Genomic DNA, 20,981 nt, shown 5'->3' on the forward strand with positions numbered 1-20,981 from the left:
CCTTAGTCAAAAATGATTTTAACTGTTATTAGCTCCATTGGAGAGATGAGGAAACTGAGGCTGGGAGAGCTGCTGTGACTTGCTCGGGGTGAGGCAGGGCTAGGATCCAAACCCAGGGACGGCTGTCTGCACAGCTTCTGCACTCTATTGCCTTCCAGACCCAGAGGCTTGCAAGGTCAGACCTCACAATTTTGAGGCGCGTGGCTTCCCCCCGGCGGGGCGGGGCCTACCAGTGCGGCTGAACCCTAGTCCTGGTCCCCAGCGCAGGTCGCGGCCAGGCCAGAGCTGTCTCGGGTCGCCTTGGCCGCAGCCCTCACAGGTAGGCCAGGCTGTCAGGCGGGCGGCGCATTGGGAGGAAAGCCTCCTGCTGCCCAGCTCCACGTCCCCAGGCTATTGCCTCCTGAGAGTTGGCAAGCGCCCAGCATGCACGGCTGGTTAGGGGGCTCCGTAACACCGAGGCGCTCGCAGATGCCAAGTTAGGTGGTCCGTCCGGCATGCCCATCTCAGCCCGCAAGCATGGGACTCGCCTCCCTGGTGAACGGGCCTGGCATGCTGGCCCTCCTGGTGGGGTGGCAGGGAGCCGAGGCAGGCGGTCGGGGAGGACTCATGCCACGTACCTTGCCCGGCCAGGCCGGCGGCGCTCGCGGCAGGCGAGGCGGGGGCGGAGCTCTGCCTGCCAACTGAGGGGATACAGTCTCTCAGTGCACAGAGCTGCCGCAAAGCCACGGGGGCCAGTCAGCAGCGAGCATGCCCCAGCGCGAGGCGCAGGAACCCGCTGCCGCCGCGCACAGCAGGATCCGGGCGGCGTGGCCAAGCCGGCCGAGCTGGGGGAGCGGAGGCGCCGGGGGCAGGCTGGTGAGCAGGTGCAGCCAGTCCTGCAGCAGTCTGGGGACCTGAGAGGGCCAGGCTCGGACAGGTCGTGGGGAAATCCCGGGGCTCCACCTGTCCCACGACCACCTCGGGTGGAAGGTCTGCAGGCCCAAACCTGACTTGGAGAGGGGTGGCCGTCCTTTCCGAGGCAGCCCAGCCCTAGCTTAAGGCTGTGAGGAGTCGGAATCTCATCTGCAGACCTTCCTCCCGAGGGGACCTAAAGAAGGACATTTTCAGATGGCAGCCCTTTGCTTCGCCCACATTCCAAACGGTAGAGAGATGGGCACCTGGGGCCCGGGGAGGGTCTGTGGCCCTAGTTCACTGATGCTCCACATCCCCCAGCTTCTCGGAGACACAGGTCACTTTCCCTCTTCAAGGGAGATGGCCAGGGAAGGCTGTATTTCACAGTGTTCCAAAGGTGTAGATGCCCAAGAAATGAGCCCCCAGAAAGAAAATCAAGGCTGCTAAAGCAATACATTCTAGAAGCTCTGATTTCACCTTTCGCCAACCTGCTCAAATCCAGGGATAAGCTGAACTTTCTACTTGGGATCAACTCAGAAAACAGCCTCACTTGTTCCTGAAGAAGCACACAAGTGCCCTTTCTTCTTGATTATACCTATACATACCTCTTTCTAGAGAAGCTTCTGGAGACAGGCTCTGTCATCACCTGTCCCAGAGTCAGGGCAGAAGAGGTTATCCTGGAATGCTTGCAACATTATTATTATTTTTTTTTGTCTCTTGATCCAGGGCAAAGTGAGTGTGAAGGCCAGACAGAGTCTGAGCCGCAAGGGCAGGAGGCTCTTTAGGGACCAGCGAAGGTGCTGTGTCCTGACAGAGACCGAGTTCCTGAAACTAGGACACCAATTTCCTGAAATGGACAGAAGAAGCTGATGCGGAGGCTGTCTCAGGGCCGGGCACATGCTATTGATTTCCTAGCAGCCTGTTTCACGTCTCTTCTACTCAGAGCAAGAACAGATCACCCCATTCCAGGGTGGGCACAGAACTGCCCTTGAGCATCCTCTCGAAGGGCTTTCTTAAACCCAGAACATAGAAGCTGTAAGCAGAATTAGACAACCAGAGGCCCGAGGAGGGACAACAGCTCCACCTCTGCTGGAGGTGGCTCACTGTGCCCGCCTATCCCCATTTGTAAGGTGAATCCAAAACACAGCCTTTCCTTCACGGGTGCCCACAACACAAGACTGAGCCCTGACCAGGGTCACAGGTCCCTCTGAGGAGGACAGTCTCCCAGCTCACTGTCTAGTCCTGACCTTCTGGGGCCCTGTGGCTCGCAGTCTAGAGTTCATGAAACCCCAGAGGCAAGGCTGGAGGTTACAGGAACTACTGGAGCCAGGCCTATGGACTCAAGTTCAAGGGGCAATCTCTGCCCAGGGAGCTGTCCACCTGAGCCTTCTGCACACCGCTCCCCCCACCCCCACCCCGCACCATGGCTATGCAGAGGGAAAGCAAGGGAAGGAGTCTGGTTATGAGAAAGCAGGGGAAGTCTTGAACCAAACTAGTGGGGCTGGCAGTGAGGGGGAGGGAGGACCAGGGAAAAAGGCAAGCTGGGAAGAGACCTTTCTGTCTTTTAAGTCCTGTCATTACTCTTTTCCTCACAGAAAAGCCACGATGCTTCCCAACTGAAGGTGAACAATGATGGGGAGGCGGGGGGTGGGGAGGGGGGCGGGAAGGTGGAGTGTCTTGCATCTTAAAAAGAAATGTCAAGTGTGATTTACAAATTATTGGTCCCAAGTCTCCCAATTCCACGTACAAATTTAAGCAAGTTCCTTTCCCTCCATCCTGCTGGCCTGTTTCTTCATTTTTACGGTTAGTATCACAGAGAATATTTTAAGCATAGTCACTGTAAATGCTTTAAACATCTGGAATGATTTCTATTAGTCATCACTACTTGGACACAACGATGTAGATATCGTCCCAGTTGGCCAATTAATGGGGGTAACTGGGAAGATTCACTCTATCTCATCCCTTTCTTTTCCCAAGCACATCCTCCGGTGCCCTTGGAGACTGTCTAAAATCTTAAAGTGCTGAGAGTCTTCAGAGAATTAAGAATCCCCAAGGACAACGTAAATGGAAGACTGGGCAGGTTACTCCTTGTGAGGTTCTAGGAAACGCCGATCATAAACCTGAAGTCAAGTAAAGTCCCCCAGAATTTCAGGTTACAAGACTCAGCTGTAGCAGGGCCTCCAAACAGCATCCCCACCATCCTGGTCAAGGTGCTGCCTGAGATACCTGCATCGGGATGGCATGAACCTGGCAATGGCCCATCCTGACCCACTCACCTCAGAGAATGAAATGGCACAGCTGAACACATACCTGAAAAGTTCCTGGAGACAAGCATGGTCGTGAGGATGGCACCCTGGAAAAAGAAAAGGGTCCTGTGAATTCCATCAGGCTCTACAGAAGCATGCTCTGTTCTCAGGCAGAGTGCAACTGCTGCCGAGGGGCCCTCCTTGGGTACAATGTTCACAGCTCAGCTCCAGCCATGAGAGATTGTCCCAGCCGGCCGATTAATGGGGGTGATGACTGGGAAGATTCACTCTATCTCTCCTGTTGTGATGGGGCAGGGGGCGCACTGCCAAAAGGAATGATTTCAGGACGCTGGCAGCCTGGCCCAGAAGGCACAACTCACCTTCAGTTTTCTCCGGGCATTGAACTTGCGTAGGCACTCCACTGTCTCTTGACGATGCATCATAGATGCCACCGTGGACCGTTGCTGGAAGCCAAACAGACAGGCCTGTGAGCCCCCAGGCACATCCTCTGCCCCCTACCATAGTCCCAGCACTGGTGGCCTTGTGCTCAGCCACCCCAGAGTTGCTCCAAAGGTAAGATGAGGTCATAGATGTGAAAAATGCTTTTACAATAAAAGCTCTACCCAAAACTCAAGGTTATGTAAGGACAATAATTTGAACATGAAAACACCACCAGTAATTGATGCTGGATGAGGGTGCCTGAGAGAGCATTTTGATCTTCCTTAGGGGATGGAGGCTATGGAAAGGGTGAGTATTCTGTGTGTTGTGATCCTTCACCTACTATTTAGTGAGCACCTAATGCACTCCAGATTCTGGGCAGTGAGAAAACAGGAAGGGGTCCTGCTCTCTGCAGAGAACATTCATTCTTTCCAAGAGCTCCTCTCAGCAGCCCCCTACAAGGTCCTAAATGAAGCTGTGATGTGAGAAACTGAGGATCTTTACCTTGAAGCATCAATTCTCTTCACCATTTTGGATGTGAATTTTTCTTCAATGTATTACTGCTAACTTTTAAACAGAGTCCCTTAGACATGATTTACATTTCCCTGATAACTCAGGGTCAGCAATATAAGCATCAATTATTACATAATATCCTAATACAGAGGTGTCCTCAGGGGCTACTGAGATATACAGGATGATAGGGTGTAGGGCCCACAAACATGCCCCCAGAACATACTATTCCCACAATTCTTGAATACCCATTTTAAGTGGCTCATCCCTTTACTCTGCTCTTGTTATATCTTGGCTAGTCTGCTAGAAAAATAAAACCTACAACATGTAGCCCGGTGCCCACACCCCCACGGGACCACCCTGCCATCCTTGCCCTCATCCCTGGCTTCTCCCTTTCCTGGTTCCTGAAGCAACTCTCCCTTCTGTTGACCTTCTGGAGTGGGGTGTGGGTATGTGTGTGTATCATATTTCACTTCCTCCTCCAAAGTGTAAACTTCTAAACCAGAGAAATGAGAGATGATCGAGCAAGAACTTCTTCAGTTCCAGCCTTCCCCCCACAAGCTGATTTTCACCCCCCTGCAACCTAATCCCAGGTCTCAGAAGCATCACCCCTCATGTGCTGGCCCCCTGACCTGGGCTCCAGAGCCCCTCTCTTGTGCTTTCCAAACACTGGTTCTTCAATTAGCCTGTATGTGTGTGTATATATATATATATATATATATATATATATATATATATTGTTTTTTTACATAAAACAAGTCAAATTATCTTCCAGATTAGTAGATAGGACACCTTCTACAGGTCTCACATTGAGCCAAAATTTAGCCAATATTTTAAACCCTTTATTCTGGATAATATTCTTCTCTGCAGTCAACATAATATAATCAATGGCAAGATTTTAAAACTTCCCCTCACTCATCCATCTTCTCTAGCAGTATCATCGGTCTCTCTGACTGCACTGCCTCTTTCAGTGAAATAATGAAACAATGCTTCTAACTGGTCACAGGCAACAGGCTCTCTTCCATCTTTATCATGGACTTTCTGAAGCATCTCATTATAGACCCTCCCTTCCTGAGACCTCCTGTTTTGTAGGATCTCCTGATCTTCCTTCTCCCATGGACATTCTCATTCGCAGCCCCCTTTGCTGGCTCCTTTCTGGGCCACTAAATGCTGGTGGCCATATCTTCTCTTACAACAGCCCACAGTAAGGATTCAATTAGCAGAGAACCAATCCCATCTATTTCTATAGCCCCAACACCATCCATACAGAAATGACCACAACCTGTATTTCTGATTAACTTCTCCATACTTCTAACTCCCCACGGGATGTCTCCAGCTGGAGGCCCCCATACTTAACATGTATGAAACTAAAATCATCATCTTTTCTCATAGAAGGGCTCCTCCTCTAGGTTTCCTCTGGGTCAGTGAATGGTACAACCCTCCAGCTCAGTTACCAACTCAAAACCTGGCAATTCCCACAGATTTCTCTCTCAAAAGAACTTCACTTTCCAAATCCAGTTGGTCACAAAGTCCATTTTATTATCTCTCTCAAATCTCTCTCAAATGTGTCCACTCCTTGCCACACCACCTATCCTATCATTACCCTTAGCTGAAACCTTGTCTGGCCTTGCTTAGACAACCACAACAGCTTCCTTAGCTCTCTCTGCCCCTGCCTCTTCAATTCCATTTTCTACACAGCTTCCAAAGCGGTCTTTCTTAATTGCATATTTCATTCCCTTCCTCGAAACTCTTAAATGGTTCCCTATGCTTTCAGAATAAAACCCAAACTCCTTAGGCAGAAACTTGTATGTCACTGGCATTGTTTTTGGCTTTGTTCTCTTATATTCCTGTAGCCCTACCTTCACCTACAACCAAACTACTTAACATTCCTTAAACTCACCGTAATTCCCCATGGCCACTCACCTTAGCCCGTGCTAACCTCAGTCTGCAGGTTATCATCCTGGGGAATTTCCCGTAATCTGCCGAGAACCAGGACAGAGCTCGCCTCCTCCAGGCTTTCAGCAATCCCACTGCCCACCAGAGACGGCAGGGGCTCCTATACACTCGTTAGATTTTTTTTTTACGTACTTGTCACATTGCACTGGTTGCCTGCTTGAGTGCCTGTCTCCCCAGATCATCTCTGAGATCTGTGGGGGAAGGCACCAGGCCTTATTCATCTTTGTATCTCCAGCACACAGGGACCAGCACCAAAGAGGCATTCAGTAAACATGGAAAAGAGCAAATAAATACATGCATCATGGTTTGTCAGGAGGCCTGACTATAGCAGACCCTGTTTGAAAAGAGATATTGCAGCCAGATAGAACTTTACACAAAAACAGAGCATGATGAAGACCCACACCGATAGCCTGGGGGCTCTCCTAGGACGAGGTTTGTGACTGAACTTCAGAAGCTCTTTTTTCATTGCTCACAGGCCTCTTTTGTTTATTTGTTGGGTCTCATCACCTTCCCATTAGAGTTGTCTGATTTGGGATCTGGATATGCACTCCAGGCATGGCAATTTACTTTTGAGTTCTGCTGGCTGCTTTCTGTCATCGACCGGAGTCTCCAAGGGTCAACCTAAGCCCTCATTCAACAGCAAAACTAAATCATACCTGCCAAATGAGTGGGGGAAGGTCACGGAGAGGCTAGTTAGTCCCAATCGCTTCCCTGGCTTCTCTTGGTGACATTTGTTGCCCCTGGGCCCCACCCTGTCCCCTGTCCCCCCTCTGCAGCGTCTTAGCTCAAGGCCCCAAGTGATTATTCTCTAGTCACAAGAAGGGGGGTAAAGACAGTGCCATGAGCATGTTGAGAGCTGATATCCTGGATCTCTTTGACCTCGGGAGAAGACACTTACACAGACCCATGGGTGCTTGAGAGCCTGGTCAGCCGTGATACGCTTTGCGGGGTTTATGGTCAGCATCTGGTTGATCAAGTTCTTGGCTTCTGGAGTCACTGTGTCCCACTCTGGTGATGGGAACTAAGAAATGGGAACAGGAGAAGGAGGGATATGAAATCTGTGCACCTTATGCCCCCTGTAACCAGGGTCACAAGGTTAACCCTGGTTAACTATCGAAAGCTGCCTAGCATGAAGTGGGCTAAGCACTGAGTATCCCAGGACCTGAGTCAACTTACAGACTGGGAAAGAAGAACAGAACAATCATGGTTAGAACGCCAGATATCATACCAGGGGACCCTGACATCTTCTGGTTCAAGTCCATCTCCCTACGAGGAGGAACCCGCTGCTCAACACTATGCCCAAGGCCCCACGGCAGTGGGAGGAGCCGCCACACTTCTCATCGCTATGTCACACGGCGCACTACACAGCCACAAATAACAGAACAAAGGGCTTTAGTGGACTCCGTGATTTTACAGCCACCAACAATGGCTGTGCAAAAAAGCTGCTCCCTGGGACAGGTGGTGACAAGAGTTGAGGCCTATATGGTCCTCAAAATCCCTGACACTCCCCACACCCTGCAACATACTCAGCACACCCCCTTCCCCTGGACAGAGGGGCAGGAACAAACTGGTCCTTACATCATAGGCTCCAGCCTTGATCTGCTGATACAGCTTGTGCTGATCCTCATCCCAGAAAGGAGGGTAGCCCACCAGGAGGATATACAGGATGACCCCTACAAGACAGAACACAGGTCACTGGGGTCAGTCACCTGCTTTGCTGAAGAACCAAGAAAAGCCACATGGGGCTCTGAGCCACCCAGAAAGTCAAGGACCATCCCAGAGAGAGAGGTGGATGGCCGCCAACAATGCTGTGCCACTGTGCTTCACACCCCACGTCACCACGCCATGTCTGGGATTTCTTCAGGCACAACCCACCCACTAAGGCATGGGTAAATCCCTCTTTGAGAAGGAAACATCATCATCATCTAGGAAGCTGGGGAGGAGGTTGTGATGGGAACAGCCATCCCGGGGGACACCAGAGCAAATGCTGTGACTTCACATATACCAGATGCCTGTGGGACCCGCAGGGAATAGCAATGCCTCTTTCTTGTCATCGCTGGAAGTTGAGCGCCCTTAACACCAAAAAAGCTGAGTGTGTGGAATGGGCTTACCGCAGGCCCAGATATCCACAGGTTTTCCATAGGGATCTTTCCTCAAGACCTCAGGGGACAAGTAACCTGGGGTGCCAGCAAAACCTGTAGCGGAAGAGAGAGCGGAGGCACACTGAACCCACTTTCTCTCTCATTAAATCCACATCAGCAGTTTTCCCCAAGTCCCTTCTTACTCCTGTTGATTTGGCTACATAAGCTCTCAGCACTTGGGCAGCAAGAGACGACGGGCTGGGCTTCTTGTAGTGCCCGTAATCTAAACCAGAGGGCAAATACATGTGCCTTAAAGGAACTTCCATTGTCCCCGGAGGCAGCAAGAATGCAGTGCTGACAGCAGCTAGTCTCACTGTACTGCGTCACGGAGGGCCAGGGGGAGCTCTCTGCCCTCCCTGCCTCCAGTCTCTGAGGAGGCCAGGACCATTAAGGGTCTGGCTTGTAGTTCTGAAAGAGGAAGGCAGATCAGGAAGAGGAGGAAGGGCGGGAGCTGCATTCCAGGAAGACGGGGTCACGCTTACCAAACCAAGCCTGTTGCTCCCCCTGTACTTCGATGGCTAGGCCAAAATCAGCCAGCTTGACGGCAGCACCCTTGCATTTACTCGCCAGCAGCAGGTTCTCAGGCTGTATAAGGAAGACAGAGAACCTCGTGAGGCACCAATCCCGCAGCCCAGACGAACTTAGCTTGGGACCATGCAGTACTATCACCTGGCACCAGGTGGCGCCAGTGCTTCACAAACAAGAGGCAAAGGGGAGCCGGGCAGTAAGTACCTTCAGGTCCCGGTGGACGATGTCGTGCTGGTGGATGTGGTTAACACTCTCCAGAATCTGATGTATACAGTGGCTGCAAAAGCACGAAAAGAAAGGTTAGTGCAGGGTTAAACCATCCACAACCACATGCCGTAGACTAAAGCACTTAACTCTGGGTCATGGATTCACACAGAACCACTGAACGAGGAGCTAAAACCTTGGACTTCGGACACCATCTGTTCAACCTACTTTACGAAAGAGGAAACTGAGGCCCAAGCAGACTAAGTGGTTTGTCCAGGGTCTCCCACTAGATAACAGCAGAGGACAGACCAGAACAGGGTCCACCAAGCCTCCTTAGATTGTGAAGGCTCAGCATATCCAATTTGTTTCTAAGAAAGAATACCTCAGACACCTGAGAAAGAGACACCATCCAACCCCTTCCTCCTTTCTCTTTCCCCCTATAGTAACTGTGTTCTTGGAGAAGAGGCTTGTGGTGGCAACTCAGGAAGGATAGTCCCACCAAGCCTAAGTTGTTTTGGGGGTAGGTAAACATTTATCAAGCACCTATAAGCACTGGACTGGGTATCACACCAGCTGTATAGGGGACGCAGTGCCGGCCCTGAAGTTTATCATCTGGTAGGGGAGAGAAAATGAGTACACAGGCATCATTGAGAAATAAGACACTTAAGAGAGTCCCAAAGCGGCCCCCCCAAGGAGCATTTCTCATCATGCTTTTGCACAGAAGAAGACAAACTAGCATAGAGTCACATTGGGCTGCTGATTCTCAAATTCTCGAAGGCCGTCCACCTTCCAAACCATCCTCCACGCCTGTGGTCAACTCCCGGTGGAGTGCCCCAGCAGTCCAGAGCACTGGTGAAAACCAGAGGATGATTTTGGCCCCCAGGGGACATCTGGCAACACCTGGAGACACTGCTGGTTGTCACCACTGAGAGGGAGGGTGCTATTGGCATCTAGCAGATAGAGGCCAGGGATGCTTCTAGACCTACAATGCACAAGAGGGGTCCCCACGACCAACAATGATCTGGCCCATACATCAGTAACCTGGACTGACAGTATTCCTTCCTCTGAAATCTGAGGCTGGGGCTTCCACAAGAGCCAAAGTGTCTCTCTGGGTTCCTGGAGGCTGAGGCTCAGGCCTCCCCATAAGGACATGGTCCAAGAGTAGGCCGAAGAGACTTTAAGACTGAGCTGAAGAGGCGAGTCTCCACAGAAATATATAATTAGAACAGAGCCAAGCTAGCAGGGAGAGCCTTCTGGCCAAAAATGGCAAAAGTGCGAAGTGTCCCAGCAGAGCCAGGCCAAGCCCACTGGTACAGTCACCCGCCCCAGCTCCCCCTCCTCCCCGCCAGGCTCCCTGAGCTATCACCGCCTCCTCCTCCCGCCCCAGAGCCTGGTCCTCCCCTGCTGGCACTGGAATTCATCTCCCACTTGAGAATTTTTCCTGAGGCTGAAGCATCTGAAGCTGATCAGCAAACGTTGGCCTCTAAGGGTTGAGAAATCTGTGAGGAAGCTGTGTCCCCCCCTCCACGCCCCCAGAGGCAGCCAGAGCTGCCACATATGCCTGAGAAGGCTGCCGGCAGGACACTCAAAGTCAGGTTGTCAGGACATCACCCTCAGAAAAGATTCGGGGGTGGGGGAGGAGCCAGGGCAGGAAAGGCAAGCCAAACAAGTGCCCAAGAGCTGTGGTGTGGGAGGAATTCTGCTGCGTCATGTGAAGAAGCTGCCAGGGTTTCTTAGAGGGCTGGGGGCTGAGGGGTGTGGCTGAGGAATGGTCCTCCAACCTGAAAAGCTGGTCCTGGTGGTCAAGACACAAGGTGATGATGGGTGAAATCTCCCAGGAAGTTCCCTGTATAGATTATTAGCCCAGACGTTTACACTCCTTTGGGACACAAACCATGTTTTCCCCATCTCTGGATCATTCCCAGGATGCCTTGTATGCAGCAGAATTTGTCAGAAGAAGGAAGTGGAGATAGGGAGAGCCCCTGGGCCCTCGTGAGTATACAGCGGTGCAAAGGAAAGGTATTTCTGGTGTGACAGGGTGAAAGAGATTTGGAAGAGCTTTGCAGAAAACTGATCTGGGAGTGCTGAATTATTAACTTCTAAGCATGCCCATGGAATGTAGCCTGAGTCCAACTCTACAGAATCTTTGTCCAGGTAAGAGCTCTTCTGATCGCTTCCAAAGACGGGTCAAACAGGCACAATGCCCTGCCCCCTAAGATGGTTAAGAGGCACACTTACGCCACAGGGCCCTTGTCTCACCTGGCATCGGCTTCACTGTAGTATTCCCTGGCCACAATGTCTTCAAACAGCTCTCCGCCGGTAACACTGCAACCAACAAAGAGGGTCAGAGGAGGCAGCATCCAACAGGTAACCAACAGCCACACTGTACAACGGCTTTCAGAGACGTGTCAACTCTACATGTGCTTTGTCTGCAAGCTCAAAACACACCAATCCTTCAATTAAACGGAGCTTCTTCCTGGGACAATGTGAGCCCTCCCCTCCTCCGGCACATTTCTGTTTCTATAATTTGTAGATTACCTAATACTCTGGTAAAGATGAATGTACAGGCAGTTAAGAGAAAATAACTGACTTATTCGAACAGTCTTAGCTTTATTTGAGACCAATATGAATACTAAAATCCAGCTGCCCAAGAAGGACTGACCTACTACTGAAGTTGAAGAACAATGAGACCAAGGACACAGAGGCCCAACCCTGAAAATACCAAAGAGGCATTTCCATTCGGTGAAGAACCACTTTTAAGACGTTAAACCACAACCAGAGTGGAGGAGAGACCAATGGGAGCCCAGTTTACAGCTAATAAAAGGTGCCTTCAGTTTCCCAGAATTCTTAAGGTCATGCAAAGAGCTATGTTCTATATCTCCACCGAGAAACAAGAAAAAAAAAGCATCTGCACAAGGTGTGCTACTGAACAGAAAATGCAAGAGCAATGCCACCCCAGGGTCAGAGCCCTGGAGAAACACTGAGGGAGCAAGGAGACCCTTGGCAATCAGCTCATTACCAGAGGATGTTCAAAATCAAACCCCTCTCCACGGGCAAAGGAGAGGGACCCTTGGCAGAGGCTGAAGACTCAGTTTAGGGCTTTTTTTCCAAGCCTTCCTCTTGACCCAGCTGGAGGGAAAGGCCCCCACACCCTCAGAAAGTGGCACTTACAGGTCAAACACGAGGTAGTGAAACCCTTCTTCAGAAATACTGTCATGGAGGCGTACTGCAAGAGAGGAGATGGGGACAGAGATTAACAGAGAGAAAACCTGGAAAGCCTACTCCTCTCCTCCTTGGCCACCCCAGCCCTGCCCCATCCTGTCAGCCCCACAGGCTCTCTCCCAAGAAGGGGCAGATGCCCAGCATCCCTGGGTCCAAGATGCGGCCGCAGAGCAGAGATGACCAGACCACAGGTCCAGGGCTCGGGTCAGCACCTCAGACTGCCTCAGATGTAGGCGAGAGACAGAAGCTTTGTGGCAGGCAAGACAGAAAAAAGCAGGAACCTTCTTCTGAGAGCGACTGGTCCCAGCGAAGGTGATCCTGGGATGTGATGTGTGAGGGTGATGTGTGAGGGTGCAGTGCAGAGTGAGAAGCACCTAGGGATGCAGACGGCAGAGGGACAGAGAATGACAAGATGGGAGACCCTGGAGTAAATGGGAGTAGAAGAGTTGGGGGGAGGGGAAGAAGTGGGAAAGGCAGAGCCCAGCAGGCAACACACAGATTCAGGCAACGACAATAACCATTTATTAAGTGCTGACTACGTGCCAGGCCTTGAGTTAGGCTCTTTGCCGTACATTACTTAAGCTACAAGTATGTATCGAGGGCTGACTGTGTGTGGCAGATGGTAGGATTTAGGAAGGACATAGTGTCTACTTCAAGGAGTTTAATATTCCTGATGACCACTCCGAGATAAGTATTACTCCCATTCCACAGATGAGGACAATGGAGGCTCAAAGGCATAGAGTTTCTTGCTAAAGGCCAAAGATCTGGTGGGTCCAGATGTGAACACAGCTCTTTCTGACTCCGAATACTGGTTTATGCCAGTGTTTCCTCCAAGAAATGTGGAGGATCCCACACACCCAGGCGACAAAGCAGTGGAGCCTGGAGAGAAACGGCTCACGAATGTGCCCACAAGATGGGTACGGGAGGCTACTGCATGGAGCTGCAGTAGAGGTGAAAGAAAAGCTGGTGAGCAGACTCTCTTCCCACTCAGCCTCCAGAGCTCTTGGGCAAGAGCCCAACCTGATGCTGCTGAGGTCTCCTCTTCAGGCTTCGGCCCACAAAGCCACCTCAGGGGGTTAAATGCCAACTGCCCCCCTCAGCATCATTCTAATGCAAATGCACCTCTGCTTTGACCAACCCTCCCGCTCAGGTCCCTTCCCTCACCTGCACTCGCCTGATGGAGAGCCTGTGTCCCAAGGGGCTCCCTCTGTTTGACCTTCATGCAGTTCCAAGAGCTCCTCACAGAGCACTTCAGCAATGGCCTGACACCAAACCAACCAGTGAAGTTCTCAGATACAAAGAAATCTCTTCTGTGTCAGGCCCCTACCAGCTCGAATGATACCTTCCATTTCCAGTGTGAGGGCATCTCCTCAGGACTGAGGCACTTCCCTACCTCCCCTTTCCCCCAAAGCAAGATGAGCTGAATGTAAAATCTAGGCCCTCAGCCATCGCTGGAGCCCTGAGCTTTTCCTCACTTGACAAATGAGGACTCGGGCCTGCCAGGGCGAGAACCAGGGCCCAGCAATTGTTTATGCTTCATACTGCCGACCTTATTAGATCTGATCTGGTTACTCAACCTCAAAATTCCACCAGAACTCAGTACTTTTGCAATTTACCAACAGAATCAAAGGCGGGTAGTACTCCTAAAATCCCTCCTCCTCAACTGATTCTCTCCTGTACTTGGGCGAACAAGCTCATACTTCTCTAGGCCTGTGGGTGACAGAGTGAAGAAGCTACAGCGAGACCCTTGCCTCCCCTCTACCGTCACTAACCCAGGCATGCTCAGGCGAGCTCCCCCAAAGCCGAGCTCCCCCAAAGCCATGCCACCCTCATTCCTGACTTGTGCTTCTCTGGCCGGAATGGGTGTCTCACGCTGAGCCCTGCTGCAGCTGCTGCTCCCTCGCTTCCAAAAGGACTTTCCATTTAATTAAAAATTTGCTATTAAAAAGCATTAAAGTGTGTAATACAAATAATCCCCTGGAAATCAGCTGTCCCAGAAGCTAAAGACCAGCTTCATTAGGGAGGTGACGAACAGCAGCAGGAGGAGGCACTAACAGGGCAGCAGGTACAATGCTAATAGTGATTCCCAGGGGAGTCCTGGCACCTGGCTATCCTAATCCCAGACCCACACACCCCACCCCCCCAGCCCCGAGCCCAACAGGGCAAAAAGGGCAGGCACCCATGCCTCTGCCCGGACAGGGAGTCATTGGCACTTGCCCTTCACCAGTAAGACCACACACAGAGTCCAGGTGTGAGGAAACTGGGAGGGGAATCAGATGAGCAGAGATGCGAGGAAGACGAGTCCTCCCAGGCCACCCAGCCCAGAGGTCCGCTTTGATGTGTGTCTCAGGGCCAGGCGCCGCCAAGGCAAGGAGGGACAGGTGTGGAAGGCTCCATCACTGAGCAAGACTGCTATCTTTCTTTTTCCATTTGTAAAGAAAATGAACAGGGGACTGAGGACAAGAGGAGAAACTTGATTGCACCGCTCTAAGTGCCAACCTAGCAGATTCTTGATAATAAAGATCCAAATTATAATACCTAACACTTAGTTGAGCCGTTTCAATGTGCCAGGCATTATGCCAAGTGCTTTACACATGTTATTTGATTGAACCCTTGCATTAGCTCCGTGGGGTAGGTACTTCTATTAACGTCTGTGTAACAGGACAGGAAACAGAGGCTCCAAAAGAAACTCACCCAAAGTTACACTGAGTGGCAGAGCTGAGACTTGAGGCCATAGCAGGCCAATATCAAGATCCCTGATTTTGTAGAACTGCCCGGAGGGAGTCACTTTCTCCATCCTCTTGGGCAAAGGAGCTCTAACCTGTCCCTATTAGCCCTGGTCATTCTGACTTGCTCAACAATGTCCATGTGGCACCCTCCCTGAAGCAGGCGTGGCTGGACACGCCATGGACACAGCTGTGAACAAGAGAAACCCAGCAGCCTCTTGGGGGATGGGCTTTAAAGAAGCACTTATACAAACACATAACCAAGCATTAGGGGCTGTCGGGAAGAAGTAAAGGATGTGTGGGGGAAAAAAATCCAATACCCAGGCCATTCCATAGTCATGAGAGGGTATGGAGGCCAAGGAGAACCAGACCAACCTTAGACAGGAAGATCTGGGAAAAGAAGCACGAAGCATTTGCTGCATTACAGTCGTAAACCTAGCTATTGTTCTTTACAAACTGTGGAAGGAAGAACAGGCCAAAAAAAACACACTCAGTGTCTCATACCTTCAAGTACTGACAAAGCCACAACCCAAATCTTGTGGCTATTTCCAGTTCTTTAAAAACCACCGGACAGTATGCCATATTTTAACTAACAAACTTTGGTCAAAAAAGCACTGACAAAGTATCACTGTTCATGTCCATGGAAATAACACGGCGGGGGAGGAGGTCCTGTCATCCCAGGGGGCTGGTGAGGGAATGAAGGCTGCCCTCTAGGAAGGAGCAGGTGGGCATGGATCTGGGAGCTGCTCACTTATGCTCCAATGTTTCCATCCCTTTCTTTGCAACTGTTATTGCTACACTTACTATTTATTAGCTGTGTGTGGCCTGGGCCCAAGGTAAAAGGCAGCCAGGCTTGAATAACATGTGTGAACTGAGTTGGGGCTGGAGGGACTACTTCTGGGAGCTGGAATCTCCAGTTTTATCACCTCCATTGATTTCCTAGGCCTCGTTCACTTGCTCAACCTTCTCAGAACAACTCTGTTAAGAGGCACAGATGACAAAACGGAGGCACAGGTAAGTAATATCATGTGCCAGAGGTCACAGCTGCCCAGCAAATCCCAGATCCAGACCTGGAGGACTGGACACCAAGGCCACAGACCTTTGCTTCTCCATATGCTGAACCAGCAGCATGAGCTTCACCTGGAGACGCGGGGAAGCTCAGGTCCACCCCAGACCTACTGAATCAGAATCTGAATTTTAACACGATCCCTAGGTGATTCACAAGCACATGAAAGTTTGACAAGTTCTGCTCTAAACCACAATGCTAGGCTGTGATCGAAACTGCTGGGGCAGCTCAGCACGAAGGAAGACAGAGTCTATTCATTAGAGGAATTCAGAGCAGGGAGCAAGCAGATCACAGGTAGAAGACACTTCATTCAGACTCTAGACGATCAGCACTACTGCCGTTTCCTCCTCTCAACTCTGCACCTCTGGCCACTCTCCCAGGGCTGTTTCAGGTTCTGCAGTTATGCCTCAAAACCAACAGGCTTTAAAAAAAGACTTTATCTCTTAAAGCAATTTTGGGTTCATAGCAAAACTGAGAGGAACACACAGAAGCTCGCACCTACCCGCTGTCCCCACGCACGCACAGCCTCGCCCACTGTCAACACCTCCACAAAAGAAGCACACTCATCACCACTGATGAACCTACACTGACACAGCATTATCACCCAGACACCACGGTTTACATTAGGGGTCACTTGTCCAATAGGCTTTCAATTCCTGGGGTAGAGTTATCTATCAAGGGAAAAAACTGGGGGTGCCTGGCTCCTTGTACCAAATACCCTTTGGAATGCAAGTGCCGGTGAGTCTGACAATGATCAGGGGTGGACCACGTGCTCTCTGCTTCCTCAACTCTGCACCACTCTTGGGCTGGTCCACTGGTATCCCTGTACGATGGAGTTAGAAGCTAAAGCCAAAAGGGCCACCGCTCTGAAGGATGGAGCAGTGGAGAGAGAAGAGGAATAGTGAATTAAGGGGACAAAACGGGCTCCTCTTCTGCCACAAGCCAGGTCAAGATCCATGGCAACCCCCATCTCCTGGACCCACAGCTCCCCCTCATCTCTAGGAGTCCTGGTTCCCACAGGATGGACAGCCTGGCCAGATCGTTCTCCCAGGACATGGTCCTGACTACTCATCCTTTCCTCTCCCTTCCCTTGACCCCAAAACAGGGCCTCAGACCAATGCCCCTAGGGTCTGGGAGCAATCATGAAATGGAAGCACAGTTCCAGGCAATGAGATGCTGACAAAGGGAGAGGGCCTTGCCTGGCCTTCCCTGGGTCCTGCTGTCTCCCTAACAGAGCAGATGGCTGGGGGAGACAGTCCCTCCATCTGCCTTGATTCTGCACTGGGGACTGGTGGTTAAAGAAAAAAGGGCTACCAAACCAAGTCAAGTCTAAAAGGTTCAAAAGTATATATCTAATTTTTGAAAGCACAGAAAAAGAAGGCTGGAGTGTTTTCCAGCTAGAATTCCAGTTCTGTACTTCCGGGTTGATTCTCAATTGTCTTTACCCTACCCTGACCCTTCTGTGGTCAACCACGCCCATGTTGCAGGTAAGAAGGACATGGTTCCACCTCTTGCACCATCGACCCCACCCTTTGTTCTCCCCTCCCTCCAGGGCGGGCAGTTCATCATTGCTCTGTGAGTTGTTCACTTGGGGCGTAAGGAAAGGAAGTTGTTGTCCTCAGACCCTGAGACCTGGGACTGGAACACCAAAACGCTTCTGTGCTTGTGGATGGCTTTAGTCACCCACCCGCTTTTTTTCTCCTGTTCTGGCACTGCTAGCTCAGAGTGACAAGCTCATAAAGCCTAGAGGTACCAGGTAAGCAGTAGAAAGTTAACAGCACAGACAATGGCCAGCAGGCTAAGGGGGCAGTCACTGCCCAGGTCCAGCTGATTCTGGCCATGCATGGATGTGGGCTCGGCAAAGCCAAATCTTCTGATGTGAAAGATTGGGAAATAGATTTTTTTTTTTTTCAAAATGTGAAATCTCATTTTAAAATACTGGCAAATAATAAAAATATTTTTAAACCACTAAGCCGGCCAAACAAAACATGCCTGAGTTGGTGACTGCTGCTTTAGCTGTTCCTCTCGTCGTTTCTCTCCTACCCAAGGTGACAATTGGTCCCCAACATGCCGTTTTCAGGTGAGGGTTGAACTTCAGAGAGCGCAGGGGTTCCCAGCCCGGGACTCGTGGGCTGAGAGGTGCCGGCTTCGTGGAAGACTGCACCAGGCAGAACTGAGCACCAGTTACGCCAATCTCTGTCGCGTGTAAGCCAAGCTGCTGATTGTCATCTACAAAGCCGTGCACGGCCTCAGTTCTGGTTACCTCAAAGCTCCCTTCCCCTCGGGCTGGAGTACGACCCCACTCTCCCGTGTCAGAGCTCACGGTGAAAATCCCAGTCCTGGGTCTGTGAAGCTGGAGGCTGAGTAGCTCAGGGGGGAGCACTGAACTTCAGCAAGTCACCTCAGTGCCAGCCACCAGCCCAGCAGCGTGGGCAGCCCCTGGAGCACCCCTAATATTTAGGCCGTGCCTGAGGAGCACAGAAACTCACTGTCCTTTGTGGTAACTGGAGCTTTCAGGGAAAACCTAGGAGATGTTCCCTGCTTTTCTACCTCAAGTCAAGCCTGGGGTTTCTGCTCAGACGCTGAAGCCAGCCCAGTTCCTGTCCCCTCCGAGAGAAGCATCAAATCGGGGCCAACGCTTTTGGCAAAGACTACTTCAGCTGAACAATGTAAAACTGAGCCAGAGTGGGTTGTGGCAGGCAAACCTCCTCAGGCTTTAGAACAACCAACAATGTGCTCTTGTCCCCCGAGTCAGGGTGGGAGCAGGGAGAAATCCTCTTAATTTTTTCTCCTTCTCCGGCCGAGTGGCTCCTACCACCCCTTCTTCAGGGAAGCCAGGCGGGTGGGCAGCTTGCTTTCCTGGCTCCGGGGAATACAAACGGGAGCACCATGGAAACCCCCAGAGTGCGCATGATACCGCAACAAGGAACAAAACTCTTTCAAGTCCAGAAACAAAGTGTGGACCCTTTTATGACGGCCGTGGAAGGCCCCTGGTGAGGGATGCTGGCAGGCTACTCGCCCCGAGCCTCACATGCCAAAGACCTGGACCTCAGCCCAAAGACGGAAGGAGAGGGGAAGAAAGGGAGCCTGAAACATATTCTGATACCTCACTCCCAGCCCTGAGATGGCACACAGGAAGAGAGACATTCAGGTCTCTAAACTAGAACACCCCAGAATTCTGAGCTGCGATCCTGCCTGGGTAAAAAAAGACACCAGGCAGACGCCCAGGGACAGAAGTGGCTCCCCACACAAAAACAGTGGATCTCTGTTCTCTCCACCTTCTACAAAATGCCCAAGACATGCTCTATATAAGGGCACTTACCAATGTTTGGATGTTTCAGAAGTCGGCATATCCGGGCCTCACGTTCTAGTTTCTGGTGATCTAAAAGTGGAAGAGAGAAAACAAAAGTTATCAGACATCCACTCTATCTGTGGCCACTTGCCTATTCATATGCCTTCAATTCTTAGGCACCTACTATGCCCCCCCCCTTTGTTTTTTAAACAATTTGCTGAATTAACAGAGCAGGTCACATCAATTCTGAAGACAGGTATTAATGACAGGTATTTTCCCATGAAGCAGTGTCTTAGGAAAGCTTCCCAAGCTAGTGAGTGGCAGAGCCAGGATTTGAATCCAAGTCTTAAACTAAAACTCTGGTGCTCTTTCCACCACAGCAGGGATTTCACTGGGCCAGGGTGTCCAGAATCTCTTCCTTGTTGAAAATACTAATAATAATGGCTAAGTTTTATTGAACACCTACTACACGAACATACAACGTGTTAGGAGTTTTGCATATACTCTCTAATGCAGTCTTCATGGCAATCCTGAAACACAATCATGCTGACAATGGAGACTGATGATAATTTGAAAAAAAAAAAAAGCAAATGTTTATGGAGTGCTTACTTCTACACCAGGCAAACACATCTTTTAATTTAGTCTCAAAACAACTCTTGGAGGTTGGTAGTATTATGATGCCCATTTTGCAGAAATCCTACTTCTCCCCAGGACCCGCTTGGCTGCCCACTGCTGGGAGCTCTGGCCTATTGCCACGCAGGTTCTGGGGTTACGCTGCTTTGGTGAAATGACCAGAATCCAAGAGCCCACAAATCTAAGCAAGATGTGGTAGTTGATTCCTTCCAGAGGAAGGCAGAGCTCCAGGCGGCAGAAAGAGGGGCTGCTACTGCTTAAAACAAGGTAGCCTAGAAGCCCCAGCCACTCTACCCCCCATCTCTACTTGCTGAACTCCACCAAAGCCACCTCCTTCACAAAGTCTTCCCTGTTCCTCCCAGTAGACTGTGACTTCTCTCCCCATGACCCAGCCCTGTCTCCCACAGCACCTCTTATAAATTCTCACATCACACATATAAATCACTTATCTTTCGGTCACAAACTCTTCAGAGTGGCACCTCTCTGTGTGATGCTTTCTAGAGTTCCTTCCATATCAGAGGCTTAATAATGGTTTATCAATAACATTGATAGTACTAGTAAAAACTAATTCTTTATTAAGTATTTACTATACGCTGGGCAGAGGCACAGACAGTCTTATTTCATCCTCACAGAAACCCAGTGAAACAGAGGACCTGATTAGCTCAGTTACATTGCAAAGGAGGAAACTGAGGCTTAAAAGCTTCAAGTAACCTGCCCAAGGTCACACCAACAGGCACCAGATGCAGGTGGTCTGAGCCCAGAGCCCTCTTTCTCCATTGCTATGCTAAGATGACAGGATCAGGAAAAATGAAAGCATCAAGTCAAGACTCCAGGCTTTAGGGGCACAGTCCAGTTCACCCCAACTCCTACAGGTCCAGGCAGGCACCGTCCCTTCCATACCTGCCAAGCGATTCCTGCATCCCTTAGTAGGGGCTGGTGCCCACCCCACCTCTACCTAAACAGCAAAGAGCCTCTGTAAAGCCTCCCATGACCCTCACAACCATCCTACTAGGCAGGTGTACTGACTGTCCGCATTTCACAGATGATAAAACAGGCCCAGAGAGGTTAAGTAAGTCACCCAAGGTCCTACAGCGGGAATGGGAGAGAAGTGCGAATTCAAACCCAGGC

General features: G+C 50.7%; 1 protein-coding gene across 19 annotated transcripts in view; it reads right to left on the reverse strand.

Annotated features, from left to right (window-relative positions):
- Positions 1–20,981, reverse strand: part of CAMK2G (calcium/calmodulin dependent protein kinase II gamma) — a 55,013-nt gene that overhangs the window by 22,983 nt on the left and 11,049 nt on the right. For 9 of the 19 annotated variants that reach the window (XR_006345460.1, XM_043926521.1, XM_043926516.1 and 6 more), the window contains exons 3-13: positions 19,251–19,310; positions 12,086–12,140; positions 11,174–11,239; positions 8,915–8,987; positions 8,665–8,767; positions 8,153–8,236; positions 7,620–7,714; positions 6,940–7,062; positions 3,518–3,601; positions 3,202–3,244; positions 618–680 (exon numbers count right to left, since the gene is read on the reverse strand). Coding sequence is in view for 18 of the 19 variants with exons in the window: in XM_043926521.1 (XP_043782456.1) it covers positions 618–680; positions 3,202–3,244; positions 3,518–3,601; positions 6,940–7,062; positions 7,620–7,714; positions 8,153–8,236; positions 8,665–8,767; positions 8,915–8,987; positions 11,174–11,239; positions 12,086–12,140; positions 19,251–19,310 (849 nt within the window). In the remaining variant the exon portion in view is untranslated. The remainder of the gene's footprint in view (positions 1–617; positions 681–3,201; positions 3,245–3,517; positions 3,602–6,939; positions 7,063–7,619; positions 7,715–8,152; positions 8,237–8,664; positions 8,768–8,914; positions 8,988–11,173; positions 11,240–12,085; positions 12,141–19,250; positions 19,311–20,981) is intronic. The other 10 variants (XM_043926525.1, XM_043926523.1, XM_043926517.1 and 7 more) reach the window with 2 other exon arrangements.

The sequence above is a fragment of the Cervus elaphus genome, chromosome 15 (genome assembly GCF_910594005.1).
Source record: "Cervus elaphus chromosome 15, mCerEla1.1, whole genome shotgun sequence".
In the NCBI taxonomy this organism is placed as follows: Eukaryota; Metazoa; Chordata; class Mammalia; order Artiodactyla; family Cervidae; genus Cervus; species Cervus elaphus.